The sequence below is a fragment of the Camelus bactrianus genome, chromosome 14 (genome assembly GCF_048773025.1).
Source record: "Camelus bactrianus isolate YW-2024 breed Bactrian camel chromosome 14, ASM4877302v1, whole genome shotgun sequence".
In the NCBI taxonomy this organism is placed as follows: Eukaryota; Metazoa; Chordata; class Mammalia; order Artiodactyla; family Camelidae; genus Camelus; species Camelus bactrianus.
The window spans coordinates 3,424,339-3,441,005 of NC_133552.1; the positions used below are offsets into that span (position 1 = coordinate 3,424,339).

Below are 16,667 nucleotides of genomic sequence, written 5' to 3' on the forward strand. Positions count from 1 at the left end.
TTATGCACATTTCTCAAAGGAGGAAAATGATGAGCAGAATGTTGAAGTTCTTGCACAAGGCCTCCCACCTATCATGTGGCAAACTGCCTGTCAGAGAGCATCCTGCTTGTGCAGAACACAAGTTGCAGTTCTGGGCTTTAGCAAAGGGATCGGCCAAAGGACTCTCCGGGTAGCGGGTAGTGGTAGCGGTGAAAGGAGTAAGATTATATAAATTGGGAAAGAGGAAGCTAAGATGTGACCCATAGTGATGTTAATTTATCTGATGGCGGTTGGGATCAAGGAATAGAAAATAGTTAGAGGTGGTTTGGGAGAGCAACAGAGGACTGAGAGTAAACCAGAATCAAACTGTGACTGTTTCTATATGTGAAGGATGCTTCGTATTTGCAGGAGTCAGGCAGGTGCATGCTCAAGAGAACCTGCTGTGGGGGCATGACTGACACCCTCCCGTTGTCACACCTTCGGGCCTGCACTCAGGCACTCAGGCACTCAGGCCCAGGCTGTGCTCCCCCAGCTGCCTCTAGCCCATGACTGGCCCAAGCTTAGAAATAGAAGTTTGCAAGAGAGCCACACTACACAGAACAAGCTCTAAGGACATGTCATGGGACATCATATTAAAAGGAAGAATTTTAAACCATTTGTTCCTTTCTCTATTGGAACCAGAAAGGGTACAATCATTGCTAAGTAGAAGCCATATAAACAGATAACGAACCTCTGTATTTGTCCCGGTTTACCGGGAAATGAATGAAAATATTAAAGAAAATACTTTGTTCCCAACTAGGATACCAGTTTACAAAACGCATTTAGCTTTCCTGCTGCTCTCGGGGAATTGTCCACGCAGGGCACGATCTAATTCCATTTGAAAGGCCCAGCTGGGATCCCTTCACATGCTGGCCCTACCAGCCTTGCAGTCAGCGTGCTTTTATTTCTTCTTTATCCCTGCTTTTTTCATTTCCCCTTTTCTTTGTTCTCTTCTTGATTTCCCTAACTGGTCAGACCAAGGGAGGAACTTCCTGAGGAAGATTCCACATGAGCAGTAATTGCTGACTTAAGTCTCCTGTCAGGCTGGGGACAAACCTTGACACTGAAGTGAGTGTGATACGTGAATAAGGCTGTGTTTCAGATAAACGTCTGACTTGGCAAAGCTTGTAAATTGTAGCGGCGCTCCCTCTTCCACTCAAGAGATTCTCCACCTGCGACAGATGACTCCGCCACCTCTTCATAGGGAGCTGGAAACCAAATGATGTCTTTTTGCCCCAACACTTTGATACACTTTTCTTTCCAGTTTCATTGTCACCACCGTAGATTAGGTAATAACTGATGATGGTGATGATAACTGATAATAAAAATTCATCACCATGGTGTCCTTATTGGTTTTCTGGCTTCCTCTCTCCACTCCACTGTGTTCTGAACACCGCCCCACACCAATCTTCCTGCAACACGAGAAATGATCTCACTATTCACCACTAAAATTTACCGAGAGACACCAGAAGTCTGTAAGGTAGCAATTCCTTAGTCTAGTATTTAAAGCCTTCAAATCAAACTTCTGAGCCCTATGTATGCCCCATAAGTGACCTACATGAGCCAGTGATTCACAACAGAATCACCTTCACTAAAACCTTTCACTCCGGTGTTAAATGCCGCCCCCCACAGTTCCCGTGCGTGCATCTTACTGAATGAACTGCTTAGAAGCACTAATCAGAAGGAAAAACTAAACCCTGAGATACATCTATATCTCACAGAATCTGGCCTGGGGATATTTGTTCTTGTGATTTTGCCCAAGCACAGGAAATTGTGTCATTTATTCATAAACAAATAACAAAAGTCATACCAGTAACTCGTCAATCAATTTTCAATTTCTAAGAGCAAATATGTCTTTCCTGTGAAGGTAGGGACGTTGTCTGTTTGTCCTCTACTGAATCCTTCACACCTTTGACACTGCCTGGCCTCTACTAGGTGCGAAATAACTGCTTCCTTGAGCGAATAAACCACAGTGAAGCAACAAAGAACAGTTCACACGTTTCAGTATTTATTGGTAGAAACAGATCTTCAATGCATATTTCTGTGTTTATATAAATTCTACATTCTCTTAACGTTTTTGTTTTGTTTTGTTTGGAGTTTTTTGGCCTCCAAGTGAACTTAACGTATTATCTATGCATTTGATTCTTTACAGACACTTTTTTTTAGATTTTAAATGAAACTTGAGAAACCATGCATATTGTATACCTTACTTAATATAATCCAAAAAATTGTTTGCACTTTCAAAAAAGTCACAACTCAAGTTAAATAACCTATATGTTCTAAAATATCCATGTTCCATTTCTGAGTAAAGAAAAGCTTGCTCAGTGTTATATACTGCTTGCTGTCTAATAAGTCAGATTGTCAGAGACGCTTCATAAATTATCTCTGTTTTTAAATATCTTAATCCCCTTCCTCCCACAGATGATCCTGTAAATATTAAACATTGTGCCATATGCAGTCATAGCCCAAAAGTTTAAATAAGAACCAAACTGGTAGCTTCTAGACTGAATATTTTAACCTTAAAATTATACATCTAAATATACATATATGATATCTTGCATATTAAATTTAATATTTCAAGTAACAAATACACTTAGCAAACATTCAAATACTCTTTCATGAAAAGATACTGTCCTTAGAATAAAAAAAGAAAGGTGTATTTACACACCAATGTCTGGACATGGTATGAAGCCCATGGAACTTAAAAGTCCAAGCGAAGTCTGTGGTACTGTTGAGAAAAAGAAGACTGATTTTTAACCTACTGAACTGTGCAGATACAAAAGTGCTTAGCATGACAAAACTTCCAAAATAAAAACATTTTAAAGGTTATTTGGTTCTAGCAATATCAACTATTTTGCACTTTAGGATAATCTATCGTTTGTATTTTAAATTTTATATAAATTTTCTCTTTTCAACAAGTTAAAAAACACACAAAAAATAGTTCAAACTATAATAATTTGTTATTTTTCATCCTGGTTAGTTCATCACAGATAATTCAACAAAAGAGTGCCTGAATACTCGTTCTACTAAAATGTGATATTTGAATAGACCCATCACGTCATCCATCGTTTGCTATACTGGACCCTAAAACCGGCTGCCGACAGATGGGACAAGTGCAATTCTCTGAGAGCCATCGGTCAATGCAATGGATGTGAAACTCATGCATGCAGGGTAACTGCCTGAGCTTGTTTCCCGTGACGTAGTCGCTGATACAAACGCTGCAGATTCGGCCTGGTTCGCTCTCCGCACTGCTGTGCTCATAGTTCCGCGTGGAAAGATTGTCGATCTGCTCTTTGGTTAAACCTCGTATGCGATCCTCGTCATCGCCCTCGTTAAGTAAGAAGAAGTGAGCGAGGCGGAGAATGGGCAGCGTTCCAGTTTCCACTAAGTTATTTGAATTTCGCACCTGCCTGCCACCTCTACCGTCACTGCTCGGGGCGAGAGGCGGGGTGGCCACGTTCCCACCACGCATCTCGGGGCTGTCTTCCTGGTCCTGCCGGCCCCGAGAGGAACCGTCACTGTGCTGGCCGATGGCATTACCTATCCCCAGGTTACTCATTTCCGGGTGCATCTCTGGCAAATGCCGGCCACTTCTCTGAAGCTCTGACTCAGATTCGGCCTCCATTAGAGAACTCAGTTCTCCAAATCCAGTCATGATCTGCCTTAAAATTGACCGAAGAGCCACTGATGATGGTTCAACAAGCTCATTCTCAGAAATCCTACGAAGAGGAACGGTTATGGTGCTCACGTAGGTCCGCATCCCTGAGTGCTCTAAACGAGAAATGGTTCGGCGAAAGCCCCCACTATTGCTTTCAACGGTGACTGTGTTTTCTGCGAGCCCCACCCTAGACCGAGTTCTGTTTGCAATGCTGTCCCGATCTCTGTTTTCTCCAGGCCGAATCCTTCTCACCTGAAGGTCCAGTGTGACTGTGGGGCGGCGGCGCACGGCAGAGGCCCTGCTGGGCTCCGCCCCTTCCTCTACTGTTATTCTTGACACAAGTCTCGAGTTAGAGAACGGAGAGTACCCAGCGCCTCTGCGCGCTCTGTCTTGCTCTAAAAAGACACGAGTTACACCTCTCCTAGCAGACCTCCTCGTGGTCTGCTGCGAAGGTCTACTTTCCCTTTGTGAATTACGATAAACGGTGCTGCCTTGCCTCTGAATTGGTGATCGGCTTCGGCTATTGAACGTAGACCGTAGTCTTATTGGCTCTAATCTTTGGTTTGTGTTCCTCACTGTTACATTAGTTCTAGCCCCATTTTCCCAAATGTGTGCTGCTCCAAACCGCTGCCCCTCCCTTTGCCTGAGTTCACTACCACCTGACTGACTGCTAAAATCAGCACGGGGAGCACCAGCTCTAAGAACACCAGCTGCTCCCCCAGATCCACTCCTCAGTCTTCCCAATGAGGACAAAGGTCCTTCTCCTGAATTCCGCCCCCCTGAACTAAGCCTAGTCCTTGGAACACCGGCGCCACTACCGCTGAGGTTCCCTGCAGCCTGGCTCCTCGTTCTCCTGGCCACGGGACTAGCTGCTCTCTGCTGCCTGTTTGCGGTGTGATCCCTGCTAACAGCTGAGAGTGGCACGCCCGGATAATCTTCGCCATCCATTTCAAATCCTCTATTCTCGTGATTTATGTGGATTTCCAGACTGAAGCGGAACTCTCCACTGTGTGGGTTTGTTCGACTCACAGCTCTCCAAGTTTGGTTCCCGTTCTGTCCACTTCGAGTTGCGTTTCCTGTGCGACGGAAGGTGTTCAGCCATTCCAGCAGAGAGGCGTCGTTCGGACTTCCTCTAGGGACTCCTGAGTCTGGAAAGCAAACCAAATCAATTTAAGATCGATTCCTAAAATTCATCCTTAGATTTTTATTGAAAATTTGTAAGATAAACAAAGTTTTCATTAAATTAAATCATATTTAAGAATACCTGTGCATTTTAATGAATAAAAAACGGCCAAAAACCTGAACTTTCTAAAAGGTGTATACTACAAGCATACTATAATACACACATTAAGATCATAAAATATTAAATACTATTTGTGCAAAGATGTGAAGATATCCTCACTCTTGCTTTCTATGTGCCTATTATTGGCAAAATATTAAGGCAAATGAGAATTATATCTAATATCAAAACTGTGCATTTAAATTGCTTTATTCATATGGCAATATCAATCAAATACAGTGGCAAAACTTATATATAGTTCATCTTGAATTTGTGGAATCCTTTTGGTAAAGGCAATCCAATCATTTTTGCAACCACGTCTTTTGGTAACCTTGAAAATTTTATCCTCTCAGGAACTGCCAAAAATGTACATCTCAAGAAATGTGGCTTTATGAATACAGTGTTAGAACCACACTATGTCTTTATATGAAGATGGAAAGCTTTAGGCATGATACTTAAGGTCTTTGTGGCTGCATCCTTACCTGTAAATTAAAGATAATAATAGTAGAGATGTCAAAGGATTATCATGAGGATAAAATAAGACATTATATAAAATGATTAGTATAATATCTGGCACACTGGAAGCCCTCAATGTTAGTCATTACATATAATACAATAAAATATATTTTCTGTTCATTTAGAATGTGAACTCCATGAAGACAAAGAGTTTTGTATGGCTTTATTCTCTGTTAAATCCCTAACCTCTACAACAGTACTTGGTACAAACCATACTCTCAATTAACATTGCTGATTGAACCAATTTGAAAATAAACATGCCCCTAAAAAACTTATTATGACAGTGCTACTGTGTGAAGCTTAAGTATTCCATTTTTAATCAGTGGATTATAAAAAGTACAAAACTCAGTGAAAAGCAATCTAATGCACATTAACTATATAGACTTTAGACTTAAAGTTTGTTTTATTCAAAAATAGCTATTAAATGAAATTGCTTTGATTTTACTTCATTACTGCAATCTCTCATAAAAAACTTTTCTAAATGTTGAAAGTTAAACCTGTTAATCAGCTGCTGGTATCAATAAAATAAACAGCAACTTTAGCCATATTCTAGAGGTATAAGCTATTTCACGTGTGATGGGTACATTTTCCATTAAAACATATTCAAAGGATCAGTATTACCAGCTATACCAACATAGTACAATTTACACAACTAAATATAAAGAAGAAAAAAGGTTAATATTCACTTTCCATTTTAATTTGCAAAGACGTATGAGTAAAAGGCAGATAAACAATAAATCGTTCTAAATGCTACTTCTTTAATCACTAGAACATAATGCTGACGGTGTGTGTGAAAGAGTTCACTCATTAACACAATCTGTACCAGCTTCGTCCACTGTAAGTGCATTGCAATGGTCCTGTGAACAGCCTGGCAATTGGGTGTGGCCATGTGACTAAGTTCTCATCAGTGGAATGGGTGTGGAAGTGATGGATCTCACTTTCTGGCAGGTGCCTGGACCTCGTTCTGGAAACTGGACTTGCCAGTTGGAACCCAGATGTGGCGGTGACTTAGCTTGATCACCAAGCAGGACCCAGGAGCAGCAGTGTCCAGTAAACCCCCCACACTAGTGGAGATCTCTCTACCTGTGCTGTCCAATTCAGAAGCCTCTAGCCACACGTGACTATTAAATGCCTGAAGGTGGCTAATAAACTTCTATCTTATTGAGCCCTTGAATTTTAGGGTTTCTAGTAGTCTTCACCCTACAATGCATGACACTACTACTAATGAAGACTTCTTGGGAAGGAAGCAGGACTGGTAAGAGGTACATGAAAGTTGGCTTTACTTTTAACTCTATGTACTTCTGCTTAGTTTGATTTTTTTTTTAAGAGGATTTGTTTTTTTGTAAGAATTCCTTATGGTATGCCTTAGTGTTTTTTCAGTAAACAACACAGCAACACACAAAAACAACAAAACAAAGTAACAAAAAAATAGGTTTCCTAACTCAGTCTTTCTGTATTGCTCTGTATAAATTTTTAGAAGCTAAGTTTAGTTATATTACTTAAAAAAATAGTAGTGTGTACCTTCTAAGATTAAAAAGAACTCTGCTGGAAATTAACGGTACACTATTTCAGATACGTGAGCTCCCTGAAGACCATCTGTATGTGAGACATCCTGTCCTGTATTGCCTAACCACACTATACAGCTCTGCACATAATACATAAAGACTATCTGGATGAGTATCACATTAAGTCTGGAAAACATTAAAAACACAAGATTGTACAACATATCCTGTAAGTTCAAGTCTACAGTTGTTCCAGTCAAACCTGCTCCTTACAGAAAGGAGTCCACGGTACCTCTGGTATTTGTCCCATCTCTCAAGTTGGGCTGTGATGCCAGCTGTTCCTTGACTCCATCTAACCGCTGTTGTAATTCTTCTGATGTTATTTCTCCTAAAACAATGGAAAATTGCTCACTGAAATTAAAATTTTTTAATTTCTAAGTTTTATGAAAACTCACAAAAGGTAAGATGAATCTTCAGCAATCTTAGAAGATACTCTATTGTTTTCATGTTCTGTAAACTGAAAGTTAAAAATGTTTAATCGATGCAAGTACACATCACTTTCATTGTTTCCTTAAAATTAAGATTCAATTTGAATAATTAATAAGTGCAGTTGATACACTTAGGAAGTTATAAGCTATAATTCTGTGGATTTTTACCAGAGTTAAAAAGAAATTAAGAAAGGAGTATTTCTGGAGAAAACTTCAAATCTTTATTTATTTGAATTTTACCTAGTTCATTATGTGGGTAATCCAATATACAGTATTCAAATATGCAATATACAATATATACAAACATACCAGGTCCCGTTAGTTCATCTGTGAAATTAATTTGTAAAAAATGTATGGGAACACAATGGACATTTTGGGAGTTACTAAATTCAGTTATTAATTCATTAATAAATAACACCTCAAATGAGTTAGAATTAAGTTTTAAATAAATAATATTTTATTTATACAATTATTATTTAAGAGAAATAGAACCATATATGTAAATATATGACACTATTATGAGCATTAACCTGTTGGTTAGTTTGGCCCTTATGTAACAGTACTGTATGTCCAATATTCTTACTTAACTTATAAAACACAGAAGTAAGCCAATGATTTCCTATGTTGTTATGTTAAAAAGCTCTTAAGGTTAAAAAAAATAGTACACTGTATTCTGGGAGAGGGAAGACAGGGTGAAAAAAAAAGACTCTCCTTATTTTCAAATTCTTCCTTATAATGCTGAAAAGGGTATTTCCTTTTTCACCCATCTCTTACCAGGGGTGCCTAAAAGATTATGGTCTCTCATAAGCCGATAATCTTCATCATTAAGGTCATTTATAAACTGATAATAGGCTTCTTCTCTGTGGAGACGCTCTTGCTGCCATCTTCTCTCATTTTCATGATTCAGGTCTTGAGATGAGGCTTCCTCACCACCATCATCTGATCTGGATCTAGCCCGATTCATGCTGAGATTCCTGGCTTTCTGTTCAAACGACACATACAAAATTCAAGACTTTAGTCATGGACTACACATGGCTTCGTGTTTTAACTTACAGTTTTTTTATTTTAATTTTTAAATTTTGTCCACTACTGAAATACTTCACATGCCAAATCTTGCAGGTAAGCATTTATAAATAAAATGAAAGACAGCTGCTAGGAGGTAGAACACACTTAGACCTACTTCTTTGCCTAAACCCATCAATTAAGTTAGGCTGGATGGTTTCGCCACACATTTTGCACACCTGAAAACTAAAGTGATTATCTCTCTTTTTTTTTTTTTAACCTCTTTGACTCTCCTGCAAAGTTAAACACCCTCATTGATATTACAAATATTTGGACGCCTTGTTAGCATACAAATTTTAAGTCTGAATTATTCAATAATAAAAAGCAAATAACAAGCAAAGAGTTATTGGGTAGTGGGAAGGTATCATTTCTATTTCCAGCAAGGGTATTCTTCCCAAAATAAAGCTTATAAATATAATATTAACCCCCTTGCCCTTTGTTGAGGTAGAAATAATTTAGTCTACTATATCTGCTGAATACTCCAGACTTGGAGTTGATCTCTCTTAAACCTAAGAGGAAAAATACTACATGCACAGCTCTGCGGACTGTGAAAGTGCATCAGAGCTTGTGGGTCTCCCTATACAGAACCTCGTGCCTAAGCCTGGAATGGTTAGTCCCAGAGGTCTCTGGGTGCCAGGGAAACTTCCTAATCTTGCCAAGGCAAACACTGCTTTTAGATGATACTTAAATGTCATTCATGAGAAGCTTACTTTTAAGCTGTAAGGAATCAAGGGAGAAAACTATTTGTTTCATAAATGTCTTAGAATTTCTTAAACGCATCTATTGATTAAAGCTACAGTTCTCAACTGGGAATGCACATCAAAGTCACTTGAGGAAATTTTTAAAAGTACACATGCCCAGATTGTACCCCCAATCCTAGGTCAGAATTTTGCAGGGTAGGGCCCAGGTCTAACTTTAAGACCTAAGCTGGGTGTTCTGTGGCTGAAAAAAACCATTCCTGGACAATTTCTGGTATGCCACTAAAGGGCGTGTGTAATATAGCAAATGACTAGGGGGCCAGTGAAGCAACTGTTTTGACTATGACTTAGTGTTTAATGAGCAAACTACTTTAAATACAAAGTGAAATGAGTCCACAAGGGTAAACTATTGAGTGAGTTAGCAACTATCCAACCTCATGCACATTCTAACATTAAATTACAAATTCAACGATTTTTCAAGTGATTACTACGTCTTTTTTTAAGGAAAGATCTAGTAGCATTATCTAATCATGTGCAAAATAAAATCATTGAAAACTCAAGATTTCTTTCCATTTTCAGAATAATCAGGACTAGACCATCATTAGCAAAGAGCATTATCTGGTAGGTACAGTAGTAATATGATTTTTGTATTACACAATTTAAAAATGTGAAACCTATCATAAAGTCTAGATACCTTGATGCTAATCAAAACTTTAAGAGCTTCTCCTCAAAAGGTAATATTCTCATAGAATTAACCACAATTAAACCAAAGTGAATACCTTATCAGCCTTTCAACATGCTTTTAATACATGAAATGGTTTGCATCCTTCCGTTGTTTGTGCTTTTTTTGACAGCTGCCCATCTGAAGCAATAAAAGAGAGTTCAGTTATTCAATAAGTTGTCTGTTTGAAGTCCCGGATCGGCTAGGAGTCTCCCAACTCCGCTGCAAAGCCACAGCAAAATCTCCATTGGATTCTGTTACAAACTCACCTAGAAAATTAGATCCCAATTAGGTCATGTGAATCTCCCGCAAGGCCCGTTTCTCCCCCAACAGAAAGTAGGCCTACCTCCCACACTGTCACTGCTCCTGGGATTACAACTCCTCTCTAAGAGGCCTCCCTCCCAATCCCGCTCCCCTCGGGTGCTGCCCGGGTAGGGTGCCCCCGCTGACTTCCACGCCTTCACTTTCTCGCCACCCCCGCCCCCCGTCGCGGTACTGGTTCCCTTCCTGGCCGTTGCGACAGAAGCTCGCGCCAGGGTACGACCCCCGCCACAGTAAACAAACTGGGCTCAAGGGCCCAACCAACCTCTTCCCAGCCGGCCCTGGGGTAACGCTTCCCTTAGCTACCTACATTCCCACCGGGAAGCAGGTGACAGGCGGGACCTCGGAGCCAATCACCGACGAGGGGAGCGCGGGGCGAGCGCGGGGAGCCAATCAGAGGAGGCGCGGGGCCCAGGGCGGGCGTGCGGACCCCGCGTCTCCCGGAAGCGGCAGTGTGGCCGGAGCGTTGCCCGAGCTCACCTCGCTGGGGCCTGGGCCGTCCTGCCGCTGCGGGGAGACAAGTGCGCGGCGGGCGGCTGTCCTCTCGGGCCCCGGAGGCTGCGACTGGCCGGCGGGCGGGGCTCGCATCCGCGCCTCCGGAGGCGGCGGCGCCCTCTAGTCGTCTGCCGAAGAGAAGCCCGTGCCGCTGCGGGACTGCCCACCGGAGAGAAGGCGCTGAAGAAGGGACGGCCGGCCCCACCCGTCTTCCCTGCGGCCGGGCCGCCCCTGCGCGACGGCAGACGCGCCGCCGCCGGGCGCTCGCCGTTGCGACAGGAAACTGCGTCCGGCGGGATCCAGGAGGCCGGCGTCCCGCGTTCCGGCCCGCAGCGCTCGCGCCAGGGCCGGCGGTCACGGGGCCGCCTGCCGCGCTCTCGGCGGCCGCACTGTCGCCGGGACGCAGCCTGCCGCCCCTCTTGGGAAGTCCCACCACCTCCTCTGCGCCGTGGTGTCGCTCGTTTGCCGAGCGGGCTAGATTGCAACCCAGCCGCCTGTTCTTACCCCTCTGCTGCCCAGTGTCAGGTGGCTCCCCAGCCAGGCGCTCTTCCCCCGCTGCTCCACACTGAATCAGTTCCCCAGCGTTTTTATTCGGGTTCACTCACTTTCCCGCTAGGAATGCACTTTGCAACTCCTTCACAGTCGCGTCTCTGGTTTTATTTCTGGGTGTGACACTTACCGAACTCACCTCACCACTAGTGAAGCCCTTGACTAAGTCTGGCCAGCCTGGGAAAGGCTCCCTGACTTCCCTACCATCCAGAGGCCTTAATCATCGCAAGGCGCTCAAACTGCTGTCATTCCTCATTGGTTCACTCCTGCCGGAACTTTGTAGGAGCTGTTAGTCCCCGCCGTTATGCTGAGCGCCTGGGTAACAAACAGATGTTCGTTAGCATCCATGAGCTACCAGCGCAGTAGGGGTAGAGGGGCAAGTTTGTTCTCTTTTTTTTAATCAGCATGTTGTTAGATACTAACATGGAAGTATATATATAATGCAATCTACAAAGCCCTTCAGGATCTCTCTGCCGCATAACTCCAGACTGAACACTTCTTGGCACCTCAGAACTATGAGAAATTCCTCAACAATCGCAATGAACTCCCAAGCAACCCCCAACCCCACTTTTACATAATTTCCTCTATCTCTTAGGACTCACTTCATATCTCATCTTCAAGGAATGTTTTCTGATAACCTCTGAAGTGACACCCTCACCTCACCCTCTAGCCACACATAAAACACACATAGGCAGATATTCCCAGTATGGGGGCTCCTATAGCTTCCTTTGTATAACTATTGTAACACCTATTCATTTACTTAACAAATACCGAGTGCCACTAGGTATTAGGTGCAAGTGATAACAGCAGACGATAAGACAGACAAGGCCATTAGCCAGAAAGAGAAAGAAAAGTACCATATGAGATTGCTCATATGTGGAATCTTAAAAAAGGAAGGAAGAAAGAAAAAAAAGCATAAATAGAAAACAGAAACAAACTCACAGACACAGAATACAAACTGGTTGCCAAGGGGGTGGGGGGTGGGAAGGGACAGACTGGGAGTTCAAAATTTGTAGATACTGACAGGCATATGCAGAATAGCTAAACAAGATTATACTGTATAGCACAGGGAAATATATACAAGATCTTCTGGTAGCTCACAGCAAAAAATAAATGTGACAATGAATACATGTATGTTCATGTATAACTGAAAAATTGTGCTCTACACTGGAATTTGGCACAACATTGTAAAATGACTATAACTCAATTAAAAAAAGAGACAAACAAGGCCCCTTGCCTTCCTTTTCGATGGAAAACGATAGCCACTGAACAAGTACTTACATTGATCTTCTGTTCATTTGTAGGTCTCTCCCATGTAAAAGTCTAAACTCCTCAAGTTCCAAGAGATGGTTTTATTCATTTTAATAGTCCCAGGACTTAGCACAACACCTGGCACAACACTCCCCTCAGCCAGCTGCGTAGATGAGCAGAGAAAAATGCAGACTTTTCTCAAACATGATCAATGCATGTTAGTATAAAGCCTAAGAAATTAGAAATTTGTGAGTACAAGTCAGAAAATCACATGTGAGATATCCAAAATTCAAGCAGAAACCCTTTAAAATATCTATACGCTTTTTAGTGAGTATGTAACTCAAGTGCAAGTATTTTTAAATGTTAAACTGTATATATCCTAAGAGTCAAAAAATATGAAGTCTGATCAAGTGATTTACTTTGTGGAAAGCGGCAGTTTTCTGTGAGTAGATAGGTAATGCATGTAACTTGAATCTAACATGCTGCTTCAGTTTTTGTAGCTTAGGACAGAGTGACTATAAAAGGGTTCTAGATATGATCATTGGAACAGAGGGATGGATCATTCTGGATATCTGTATTTTCAGGTCTCATAACATGCCCAAATCTCTGGCCTAATTAATCTCGTTTACTGGGATGGTACCTGGCCTTTTTAGTGTGTATGCATCTTTTAACTCCAGGGCTTTTTACAATTAAGAATAAAAAGGTATAAAAGAATTAAAACCAAAACATTAAAAGGGTCTTCTGTATATTTGCTATTTTATATACTTACAATGTTTAAATGATTTTGGCTTCTTAGACTGACAGCCTTAATTAAAATTTAAAATGCATGTAAGTAGTTGATTTAGACTTCTAAGTTTAAGTTGAAATCTTAATAAGTTTGTGGACATATAAGAACAGCTAAGAGAAATTTAGGCTCATCATATTAAGTGTTATGATTAATTTTAACATGATTATTTAAAGATTCAGGAAAGCAATAAATACAACATTTGAATTACTTATTAATGAAATAAAATATTAAATTTATAAATAATTTAAAATGTTTCAAGATGATTAAATAAGTATGTGAATGAGATCTAAAGTTAGTAGAAGTCTAATTCTAAATCTGTTAAAGTTACCATACTTATTACTAGAATAATAAGAGCTGTAAACTAGATTTAAAAGCCTAAGTTTTAACTAGGACATTGAATTGGAATTTGCTAAATTGAATATTAACTGTTTAAAGCAAAGGGTTTTTTTACAGAGTATTTTATTAATTTCATCTGAAAATATCTTTTATATGGCTTTATTGAGCTACACAATTCACATACCATAAAATTCACCCAGAGTATACAATGCAGTGATTTTCTGTATATTTACAGAGTTGTGCAGTCATCATCAAAATCTAATTTTAAAATATTTTCATCACCCCAAAAAGAAACCTCACAGCCATTAGCAGTCATCCCATTCCTTGCCACCCCACCCCTAGCCCCTGGTAATCACTAATACACTTTCTGTCTCTGTGAATTTGCCAGTTCTGGCCAGTTCCTATAAATGCAATCATGCAATAGGCAGCCTTTTACACCTGGCTTCTTTCACTTAGCAGACTGTTGTAAAGCCATGCTGTAACATGAGTCAGTACTCCATTCCTAAAGAGAAACTTCTTTATAGTCTTTTCCTGCATAAGAAAACCACCTTCAAGGACACCCTCTGTTATGGGTTGAATTGTGTCCCTCCCCCATTCATATTTTGACACCCTAACCCCCTAGTATCTCAGAATGTGACTACATTTGGAGAGAGGACCTTTAAAATGTTAAGTTAAAATGAGGCCATTAGGGTAGGTCTTAAACCAATCTGGCCAGTGTCGTTGGAGGAAGAGGAAATTTGGACACAGGAAGAGACACCAGGGATGCACGTATACAGAGGAAAGGCCACGTCTGGACACAGCGAGGAGGCAGCCGTCTGCAAACTCAGCAGAGAGGCCTCAGAAGAAACAACTTGCTGACAGCCTGACATTGGACGCCCAGCCCCCAGAGCTTTAAGGAATAAAGATCTGTCGTTCAGGCCCCTCAGTCTGCGCTGTTTGATTATGGCAGAGCTAGCAAACGAATGGACCCCCTCCCTCGACAGCTTAGGAGTCTCACTCTATCAGAAACCCTTCAGACAGATGTGTGGACCCAGGGAAACGGGGGGGCTCAGCCTCTTAAACCTGTGTTTGAGAGAGGTCCCCCATTCCTTTCAGGACCCCTTGGAAGGGGTCCTTCTGGACCATGCGATCCCACCTCTCTGGCCACAGCTATTTGAAACAAGGTACCTGTCTCGGATTTTCAGGGAGTTTGGAATTATGTCACGAAGACCTTGTTGGTTAACTGTAACAGAACTGAAATGTCACGTAGACTGAAAGGCTAAGACCTCTCAGATGGAGGCCATGGGCAAGAAAACTGTAATTAGAGAAGAAAAGAAACAAACAGAGAGCTTGCTGGTTCCCAAGGAGTTCAGTTACTTTGTCAGCAAACGGGTCTGTGTGATTCTCCTGTGTCCTCACATCATTCTCTGTCTTTAATTAGGTTATTTTACTAGGGTTCTTGCAGCTAAAAAAATCTTCCTTCAAATCAGCCAGGATTTAAGGCAGGATACAAAAATGACTCTACTTTTTTAAGGCAGAAATGTATTTCTTACAGGGAACTGGGCACCTACAAAATCCGTGCAGTGGGTAGTGGAGCGGGCTGCAGACCGAGCCTCAGACCAACCCCACATTTGTTCATTTGCTGACCTGAGAGCAGCGCTGCCACCTCTGAGGCTGCCGCTGGAGTCCTGCCGGGAACGGGTGGCATTCCTGCTGTGACACAGTGGTCTGGAAGCCAACACGGGAAAGCCTCTGGCACCACAGCCCCCAGTCACCGCTTAACACCATCAAAGCTGGCACCTGTGCTGCATCAGTATGCAGAAAACCCTCCCTCTCCAAAGCCTTGCTCACCATCAGAAAAACAGCCAGAATCGGGTGGAAATATGGCTTCTCCTTCAGTGCTGTTTTCCACACCTTGGTAAATACATTTTAGTGGCAGAATCTAATTTGCATCCAGAACAGTGGTTGCAAAACAGTCTGGGTCATGCCATTTTTAGTGTCCCAGCCTGTACACAAGATGGCACCCCAAAGAAGGGAAGAGTGCCCAAAGCCTCCAGCCCTGCCCTCGTCACTCTCATGTCTCCAGCTCAGCCTCAGACTGTCTTGGGTCAGGTCTCAAGAAACAGAGCCTGCGACAAGGATTCTTATTCAAGTGATATTGCTCGAGGAGTGCTCTCCGGAGAAAGAGAGCAGAGGAAGCAGGACTGGCCAGGGGGGCAAGGAGGTAAGAATGAGCCTTGGCTGATCCCACGACCTTCTCCAGCAAGTGTTACCCAGCAAGGCCAGCTTTCCGTACCCCCATGCCCTTGGCCGAGGTCTGCAGGGGCAGGGGGACAATTCTCCACAGAAGGTGGCCTCTAGAATTGTTATCCAGTGCCCACAGCAGCTGGAGTACAGATGCACCAGCTGACAAAGTGGGTTTGGGCCGGGCACAAGCAGGATTCACTACAGTCCACCCGCTGCAATGCTTAGATCACTTGCTTTTCCCATTAAGGTGCTCCATCCAAGCACGGTTTCTCCACAATTCTTATTAGTCACAATTTCTGGGAAATTTTATAATGGGCTGAACTACAGTCCCTGCGGCTACACCTGGCCCCCAGGCTGTCACTGACACGATTATCTCCCTTGTCCGCTGTGCTTTTAGATTCCCCTCCTCTTCAGCTGTTCCTTCTGCTGGTGGAGGTGGTTCTATGGATGCACTGACCCAGCAGGTTATCACTCTCTTCTCAGGGCGTAGTGCTGCCCTTGCCCTTGCCCTTGCCCTGACTTACAGTCAGGCACGGGAATCCCAAGAACTGCCCCCAGTGGCCCTTCTGGGTGCCGAGCAAATTTCTCTCTGCCTCTGTTAGGCAGCAGCCCCACCTCCTTTGGGTGATTTGCTTGTCAGTCTCTGGCACGAGGAGCCCAGCAGAACCAGAGAGCAGCTTTATGTTCAGAGGGACTCTTCCCGTGTCCTCGGATGGAAGCATCCCACGTCTGAGGGTCAGGATCTCCAGGCTACGGACAG

The 16,667-nt window shown here is 42.5% G+C and overlaps 1 protein-coding gene across 5 annotated transcripts; it reads right to left on the minus strand.

Annotated features, from left to right (window-relative positions):
• Positions 1-2,004: 2,004 nt before the first annotated feature.
• On the minus strand, positions 2,005-11,535 carry RNF6 (ring finger protein 6). 5 transcript variants are annotated; one of them, XM_074377945.1, is made up of 5 exons: positions 10,744-11,535; positions 10,001-10,083; positions 8,236-8,443; positions 7,266-7,361; positions 2,005-4,824 (listed from the first exon to the last, which is right to left on the minus strand). In XM_074377945.1, the coding sequence occupies exons 3-5, from the start codon at positions 8,423-8,425 to the stop codon at positions 3,077-3,079; spliced, it is 2,034 nt and encodes a 677-aa protein (XP_074234046.1). In that variant the 5' UTR covers positions 8,426-8,443; positions 10,001-10,083; positions 10,744-11,535; the 3' UTR covers positions 2,005-3,076. The 5 variants fall into 5 exon arrangements, with proteins under 5 accessions (XP_074234046.1, XP_045370130.2, XP_010949863.2 ...); XM_045514174.2 differs by lacking the exon at positions 10,744-11,535 and adding an exon at positions 10,574-10,705; XM_010951561.3 differs by lacking the exon at positions 10,744-11,535 and adding an exon at positions 10,529-10,651.
• Between the last annotated feature and the right edge of the window lie 5,132 nt (positions 11,536-16,667).